Source organism: Tupaia chinensis, unplaced genomic scaffold (genome assembly GCF_000334495.1).
Source record: "Tupaia chinensis unplaced genomic scaffold, TupChi_1.0 Scaffold140095_1, whole genome shotgun sequence".
NCBI classification, from domain to species: Eukaryota; Metazoa; Chordata; class Mammalia; order Scandentia; family Tupaiidae; genus Tupaia; species Tupaia belangeri.
In genome coordinates, this window is record NW_006199974.1 from 866,050 (window position 1) to 875,123 (window position 9,074).

General features: G+C 38.0%; 1 protein-coding gene across 5 annotated transcripts in view; it reads right to left on the bottom strand.

Annotated features, from left to right (window-relative positions):
• MCTP1 (multiple C2 and transmembrane domain containing 1) overlaps positions 1 to 9,074 on the bottom strand; it is a 418,517-nt gene that overhangs the window by 205,498 nt on the left and 203,945 nt on the right. For all 5 annotated transcript variants that reach the window (XM_027765984.1, XM_006162512.3, XM_027765986.1 and 2 more), the window contains one exon: positions 4,242 to 4,335. In XM_027765984.1, coding sequence (XP_027621785.1) covers positions 4,242 to 4,335 — 94 coding nt within the window. The remainder of the gene's footprint in view (positions 1 to 4,241; positions 4,336 to 9,074) is intronic.

Below are 9,074 nucleotides of genomic sequence, written 5' to 3' on the forward strand. Positions count from 1 at the left end.
CAAAGCAAATTGCCACACGAACTCGTGCCCACCGCACACACACAAATTCCCCTTCATTGGCTTTTCCCCCGTCATATTCTGTCTAGTTTTTAAAAAAAAATACAAAAAAACCCCCAAAAATCAAAACACTATTAACCAGAAAAACCACCTGACTTAGCTGGAGAGAGAATCTTCCCCAGTAAACAGAGAGACCTACAGTCTCAAAGTTTTGCTTTGATCATAGGGAGAGACACTAACCTTTTCACTGCTTAGTTGAAAGGTAAGTGAGTTGTACCGAGCAGTATTTTTCAGTTAGTCAAAGTTTTTCCCTCATGAGGAATTTAGCTGAGCAACTTTTCAAACTAGAGTACCACTTTCTCAGGCTGTGAAAGGCTGCCCACAATTTGACTGAAATTTCAATCCACTCTTGTGCCTTGCTCAATGCGTGTGTATGTGTGGGAGTTGTAAATTGAGGCCTTAACCACCAGAGTTAATCTCTTTTTTAAATCTGTATTAACCTTAATGATTTGAAGTGCACTGTCCAACACTGGGCTATTGAGACCGAAGAAAAAACTACCCTCGACTATCAACAGTTTATTAGGGGCTTAACTGAAGTGACCCTACTGTAGAAGTGTTCCCCTGAACAAGGCTATAGGCTTTTTGTGGAAAGGGAAAGAATTGAGGGTTTCATTAAAAAGTAATTTGTGCTTTATACTCACTCATTCAAAGAGAGTCTCAATTGCTCTTTATTCACACAGAGTTAATACAGTATCACAATGTTTCTCAATGAATGTGTTGTAACAAAAGAAAAATTTTACATTTTGAAAAGGAAAAATTCTTTGTAACTGCAGGAAGATTGATGGCTACTTAAAAGATTATAGAATCTTTCCCTCCTGTGCTCCTGTCTAATCGTGCAATATTATAATGTAAACTTTGTGGTTTCAACGATGGAAGTTGTATTTTGCGTTCAGGTCATTAAAAATATTTATTAAAAAATACCGCAAGGTTGGACAAATATAAATTCGTCCCATTAGACTTTTCTCAGTGTTCTGAAGCCAATCGCATCTCTCATAGTGATAGTGTCATTTTGTACTAAATCAAACATATTCTGAGTTTAGCAGAGAGAATTATCAGTGATTTAAAATCTCCCCCCTCATCCACAACACTCCTAAATTGATGTGGTTTTGAGGATCTGAAGACAGCACTATTCTCGCAATTTCCTCTTTTCCAACTATTGCTTAATATCTTGTAGAGCTTAACTGTCTATTGAGATGCATATTATCTCATTAAAGTTCTTCTTTAGAGTAAGATAAAACATACAAGGAGTGTATTAATGCCCAATTTAATGACAAATAATTCTTCCAAAAGAGGAATTGAATCAAAATTGGTAGTCTATTGAGACATTACTGACTTAAAAATGCATGGACTTCAAAAAGTTCATGAAAATGGAATCAAAGTTTAAGTTGATTTTGGTGAAAATCATTTTGAAATCCAGGCAGTTTCTTCATGATGCATTTTCCATGGCTATGCTGAAGGCTCCTCCTATAGAGGGTCCTCCACTTTTGCCACCATCACAAATATCGTAAAGACACAAAAGGCCCAAGAGTGAGCAAGGTCAAAGACTGAATTATCCTCTTGTCTTTTAGTAGTTCAACATCTCTCTTGTTCAATTATAGATATAAGGTCAGCTTGGAATGAGGAATCATTAGATTTATATCCCTAAAGCTAGAGGGAAAAAAATGGAGACTCTGTTATTTAGTATTCCCCAAATTAATGTCCATTTTGTCAAATCAAAATTACGTCTCATTGAATCCTTAGGGAAAAGGCTTGTGTTATTCACATCGATTTACATAGCTCCAGTAGGAAAGAAATATCTCTATTTTGTCCAGCTCTACGAAGGAACACATACTTTAACTTCTCTAATGGCATATAGGCCAACTGGGTTAACATAGTTTGCATATTCATGAAGTTTTAAAATCAATGACAGCTTCTCTCCAGGAGACAAACTTGTACCATGCACTTAACTTGTAAAATGGGCAGGTATCTAAGCTTTTGAAGTATATGGTACTTTAATTTTTCTATAAGAAAAATAAAATAAAATTTATACAAAGGAAAGTGAATAACCTTACTATTCACCAATTGTTTAGTACAAAGAGTCAAATGAACCTTTATACAAAGAGTTTACAAACTACCCTCTCTCCCACTGTTTTCAGATACCTCTATCTTGAAAGAATGTTGGACAGTTGTTATTTTCCTTTTGATTACAAATGAATTGACAATTACTTCTTTATTTTTAAATTTAATTAATTAATTAATTAATTAATTTTTTTGGTAGATGTTTTGCCATAGAGCACAAGCAATAGCCAGACAGAGACAAAGAGAAGGAAAGAGAGTAAATCACTCCCCAGGGCAAAGGCCATGTCACAATCCCTTCTCCTCTGGATTTGGGGCACCCATGCACATGTACCCAGCATGTTTTCAGGCCTTGGAGTCTCGAACTTGAACTCAGAGTTGGCCATGCCAAATCTAGCTCCTTAAACCACCACACCACCTGGTTGACCTGATAATTACTTCTTTAAGGAAACTGGAAACTTGTAATATTTCAACTTTCATTTCACAACAAATGATCACTTGATAATGTACAATATTAAAATTTAAAAATATTGCCAATTTGGAGCAAACATACACTATTTTAATTTGAAGTCATGTTGTCTTTTAATTTGGTTTTGATTCTGTTGAATTAATTGAGGAAGGGCACAATGATTTGCTGACACTCGTATGGTAGAAAAAGTACATTTCTTCCCTTCAGATAAGTCTATTAAATCTCTTTTGTAATTTTTTCTTAAATACAGTTTTGCTATAGAGTGCTTGTGCTTGCCAGAAGGACAGGGAGAGAGAGATAGAAAGTGAGAAATCACCTCCCAGGGAGAACCCTTCCCCCTCAATCCCTTCGTCTCCATTCTTCTCTTGGGATCTTAGGCACTCATGTACACGTGCCTGACTTGAGTTTTAAGTCACCAGGTCTGGGTCTCAACCACAGTCAACCACGTGGGAATCCAGCCACATAATCATTGCGCCATCTGCTGGTCCCAAGTCTATTAACTATTTAGAGTTATCTTGCTCAACGCTGGCAATGGTGAGCATATTTTCATGAATAATAAGTAGATACTTTCTCACAGAAACAGTAAAATTGGCAGAAAAATTGGTCAAGTTAGTCCCATATTTTATTTAATCCACCTTGAGATAATTTAACATATAGTATAAACATCTTGGTATTCTTATGAAATTAAATACTAAATGAATTATCACATAGACATTCAATGCAACGATTCCATTCTGGAAATCAATAAATAATTATCGTCAGCTTATTTGTTAATTTCGTAGAAAGAGCAATACCCAAATTAGAAAGCTTTAAGAGACAAGACTAATTTGGTATTTTTACAGGACTGTTTACTGGTTAAAATGGTTTCCTAACAATCTAGATGTTTGGTTTAGATCTAGACTTAACTTCTGAGATGTGCTAAGAAATTTGGACAACTAGGGATTGGATCAGAAACCCAAATACCAAGCGTTCACATCAAGTTACTGAGTATTACGCATCAAAACGTTTCATTGAACTATGCAACATATTTCACGCGTTCTTGAATTCCACGTGATGGAGCTATCAAGGAAGCTGGTACTGAGAGAAGATAATGAAGTGTAGCTTCAATATACCAAAATTACAATACCTGGATAAAGGATTCTCACTACGATGGTTAAATTCTGGAGAAGGTAGCCATTCAAAAGTTATTTTGCTTTTATTGTTTATTTTTCTTTTTGAGAGATTTTTGCTATAGGGTACATGTACTCACCAGTCAGAGAGAGACAGAGAGACAGAAAGTAAGAACCTCCCTCACCAGGGGGATGGCCATGCCACAATCTCTTCTCCTCTCTTCTCCTCTTGGGATTATGGGTACGCACACATGCCCAGTGTGAGTTTTATGCCACCCAGTTCAGGACTCAAACTGCAATAGACTACATGCGAATCCAGCAACATAAATATTACACCATCTGCTGGTCCTTTATTGTTTATTTTTAATACATTACCTTGCCTTTAAAAAGCAGGGATAATATACAAAGCAGTGGGTCAGCAAATCCTTGTGTAAGATCAACCCTGAATCTTTTATCAACTCTGATGACTGAGGTGAAACGCAGAGCTGTGTTAGAGTTGGGGGGAAGACCTTGCGAACAGCCCAATACATGCACTAGAAGATGTCTCTTACCTGTGACGTCAGCAGCCATCAACCCTTCCGCTCTGATGACTTTCACCTGGAGAAATCCCACGTCTTTCAGGTTGTGAAATATCCGCAGTGGGCTCTGAAAGACCCCAACACCAGTATTAAAAAGGAAAGGTCCTAGGGGGATCTCTAAAATTGTGCTAAGAAAACACTGAGTTGTTTCTTTTTGAAATTTATCAGAGTTGGTTTGCCAGAGAGAGACAGGGAGACAGAGGGAGAGAGAGAGCAAAAGGGGAGGGAGAAAGCACCCCCCCCGGGGGGGGCATGGTCTTGCTGCCACCCCTTCTCTGCTATCTCTTCATCGCACAGGGATTTTTGACATGAACAGACATGTGCCTGGCATGTTATTCATGCCGGGTCTGGTATTTGAACCATATAGTCAGCCATGTGGGATCCAGCTCCTTAACCACTAGTCCATGGGCTGGCTTGAAAACATTAAGTTTTATAGTTGATCTGGGTTGCTGCTGAAAGTGTTCGAAGGGTCATTTTTGTGTTTCTTCAATACAAGCAAACTTTTCACTCCCATGAATATATGCAACACAATTTATGAAGATAATTGTTGCTATTTAAGCAGCTTTTCTGAAAGAATAAAAAAAAAGAACCTCATTTACTCCCCACATTAATCATCAATAGATGGTGAACAATAAAGTGTAGAATAGATACACCTGCTTCCTTTCAATCTCCTCTGCCAAAGCGCACTAAATCTTTCTTCTGTTATGTATGGTGGTTTAGAGACTAATGATTTTTAAAAGAATTATTTTTATTTAACTTTGTTTTTATTTATTTAAATTTGACCAGAGTCGGAGAGTGTGAGAGAGGGAAAGTGAGAAAGCAAGCTGCCAGATCTGGGACTGGAACCACAGTTGGCCATGTGGGAGTCCAGCACTGTTAACCACCATGCCACCTGCTGGCCCCTGGAGGCTCATGATTCTTGATATTGAATCCTAAGTTGTTGGCCATGTAACACTCTTCAGATCTTGGGGCTAAAAAAATTAATATTAAACTAATGGATTTCATTTTGTTACTAATTTCTTTTTTGTGAGTTCTGGAAATTGCATCTGCTAGATGAGAGTTAAATTATCTAGAGCCAATTCTCTCTCTCTCTTTTTTTTGTTTTTTAAAGGTTTTTTTGCTATATAGGGCATGTGCACTCACCAGAAAGACAGAGAGAGACAGAGAGACAGAAAGTGAGAAATCCCCCCCCCCAGGGGGGATGGCCACCCCGCAATCCTTTCTCTTCCATTCCCCTCTCAGGATCTTGGGCACGCACGCACATGTGCTTGGCGTCAGGTTAAGCCACTGGGTCCAGGACTGGAACCACGGATGACTACATGGGAGTCCAGTGACATAGCCATTATGCTAACTGCTGGTCCCATCTAGAGACTATTTTCTAATATTTAATTCAAAAAACTTGTGTAGTTCTATAGGTAAAAGGTATATCAATTCTTTTAAAATAAAACAAAAGGATGATGAAAAATAAATTCAGAAGTGGTGAGTAAGTTTTCTTAATATATAGTTTTATTTGCTACTTTAGTATGTGAAGAAGTATGAACATTTTGATAGAAGAACGAAATCTAAGTGATAAAAGCCATTTTACATTGTAAATGAATAAACAATAGTGTTTCAATAAGTGTAGCACTTGAAGGAATTGCAAGTGGGATAGCAATACAATAATTCAAACATCTAATTAATGGGCACAAAGAAAGCAAAATAAACCTAGAAAATGCTGATAGGCGTTTGTTTACACTTAGTATTTTTCTTATGATGCGATCAGCATTGCTACTCAGTAAATCAAAGATACTTCGTTATCATAATCTTTAAAATATTTCTTGACCAGGGATCGTCACACACTTTTGCATAGTGAAATTACTCATTAAATGTTACTGGAAGAACAATCATTCCCATCATTCCATTAATCATGGGAGGATACCAGCAAGCAGAAGCTTACCGCAATCTGAATTTCATCCGTCCCTTATGACTGGCTACTGTTTACACTGAAGCTATGACCTTGCTACACTGAGAGGAGGAGATGCAGATATATGCATAATCTCACAGCTGAACTTTTTGAAAGGAGTGTTTAGCACGAGGATTAACTCTTAATCTTTTATTGTTTCTAAATAGTTGTTTATCACCCAAAATCTGTTTAAAATACCCAGATGACAGTGTTCAGTAAAAAATGCATTTCTCTCTCCATTTAAATTCCTTTAAATGAAAGGCTGGGGGGGAGGGCGCTAAGCAGTAATAGAATTCAGAGGTTTTGCAGGCATATTGTGTTCCACAGGAACAATCAGGTTGGGGAAGCTTATCTTAGAGCTGGTTCAATGTTAGAAACCCGTTAAGAAGTCTCCTACCCTAATAATGGGGAATGGTTTTATCAAAAGGTCCCCGCACTTTAATTTTCAACAGCAATTTAAAGCAGGTTTCACTGCAACTAAAACAAACATCATTAGTCCTCAGGTCTGAGAATCACTTCAGACTGGTAACTTCATTCCACATACTAGAGTCTTCTCGTGCTCGGCCTCTGATTCTCTGCTTCCCATTTGGAGAGGTAATTACTGTTTGAAGGTTTCATTTCCCTACGTCAGCTGACACTCAGGAATTTATTGCAAATTTCAACTTTAAGGCCACTGACACACAGATTATAATAAGAACTCCAAAAAAAGAGAAAAAAAAAAAAAAGAGCAAATAAATATAACCGTTAAGAAAATACAACTTTAAGTAAGGCGTTATCGAGAGGTATTCCTGCCTTGTTATTTATGGTTATTTTAGAAGGCCTCAAAACCTGGATGGCTTCTGAAGCCAGAAATTTCCATAGTAGAGGAATCTATGATTTGCTGTGAATCCTTTCAGCCCTCAATAGATGGGAAAAGATTGAAATGCTCTGGAGAGGAGTCCTCTTTATTTTTTTAATGAAAGGCTGTATAATATATTTTCTCTATGGCTGCAGCAGCTGTCAGGGAGAGCATCGTGGTTCAGCTCTATTATGGGAGAGGCAATACCCCATCCTATGGCACCGAGATGCTCTGAGGGGCCAGAGCTGATTGACAGCTTGTAACCGTGACGTCTTATTCCATCTCTGTTATGGAGAAAATTAATGTCACACCACCAGCCTTATGACTCGCTGTCATCTTAGAACCGCTCACCTTTTATCAATGCTCTAAATAACATTTCAAGCCCATCGTCTCACGGTGGACAATCCGGTCAAGGGACATTAAATCAGATGACTGTGAAATGTCATAATAAAAATGGAATGCTAACAACTTCTTCTCTAAACTAGCTCCTCTGGTTTTTAAACTGTGACAAGGGGGAGCAAGGGTCCAGCATACCCGTTCTGAAAAGGTCACACAATCGCTCTTGGTCTACCACCCATTACTACCCGCCCCCCATTGACCTCCCCTCTCACCCTCCCCCCAAAAGAAGAAAAGAAAGAAAAATGGAATTAGCCATCTCTTCAGAATGTGGAGATCCAGTAATGGCTCACACACTAATGTCCGTTTAATTGGGGGGACATTAGTGCTTCACGATGAACAGCTCAACAGCAATGAAGAGCCCTTTCAGAGCTATTTCCTATCAGAGTGGGGGCTATTCTTTTACCTTCTGCACCGTAATCAGTGCTTAACCAAATTCTTAAGTTTAATCTCACCTCTAAAAAAATAGACATGTTCTTAAATATACATGCTCATATACATAATTCTCGAAATGAGAATCCTGTACGTGTTTCTCCAAACAAGTGGTATTTCAGCCATGATACAACATTCATTCGTTTATAATCCATATAAGAGGAAGCAAACACACCGAAGCCCTGGAAGATAGGTCTTTGTCCTCGAATGGCGATGGGTAATGGTAGCGCAGGTACTGAATTGTATATATTACCACACAATACCTTCTGTATGCTCTTGGGCAGTTTAAGAATGTATACTATTTAGTCTTGTGAGGTCCCCTCTATTAAACTGCTTATGTTAATATCATTGGTGGGTGAGGAGCTTCTCAGCGAGGATGTCTGTAGACAGAGGTATATATTTCAGGCACGAGCCGGAACAAAAGTACATGTAAACATGTTTTTCACGATTTCCTATATTGAGCAGAAAATCATCTTAGAATCAGTTGGAACATCTGCCTTTTACATTTTTTGGAAATAACATTTGAAAGAACGTGTGGACACACATATTTAAATTCTGAGTAGAAATGGCTGAGTGAAGGAAGTCTATCTGGCAGAAAGAAAAGAAAAAAATCAGGAAGAGGTGGATTACCCCAAATTGCTCAGGAAGCAGTATCCTTTCAATACATGGGATAACACAAAAATACCAATTCATCCCCTAGAGTATTATAATACCTAGATAAAAATGTTACACTCATATACCAATGAACTCTTTAAAAACTGTTTTAATTCATGAGGTTCACTTCTGGTAACAGGAGACTATGTTTTGGGGGGGTACCAAAAACTGAAGTAAGGGTCATGGTGGCAACAGTGTATTGGAAGATGCCGCGCAACACCGTCGGTTCTCAGGTGGTTTAAACATATACACTATGCGGCCTTGCTAAGTCACCTCTATTAAACTGTTTATGATAACACCATTGGCAGGTGAGTTGTACAAGCATTAGCAGACAGCTGATTCGGTGGAGATAGCCAGAATAAATTTGCTGAGGCGCACATCCTGCTAATCTGTTTGAAGAATATTGTAGAGCATTAATACCAGCACTTCATGTTATCTGCACAGCCTGATAAGGTACATCTTTATTAAATGCAGTTATTGAAAGGATGTCAGTCAGCAAATAGAAATATTTTAAAATCTAAAAAAAAAAAAAAAGAGAGGTTCT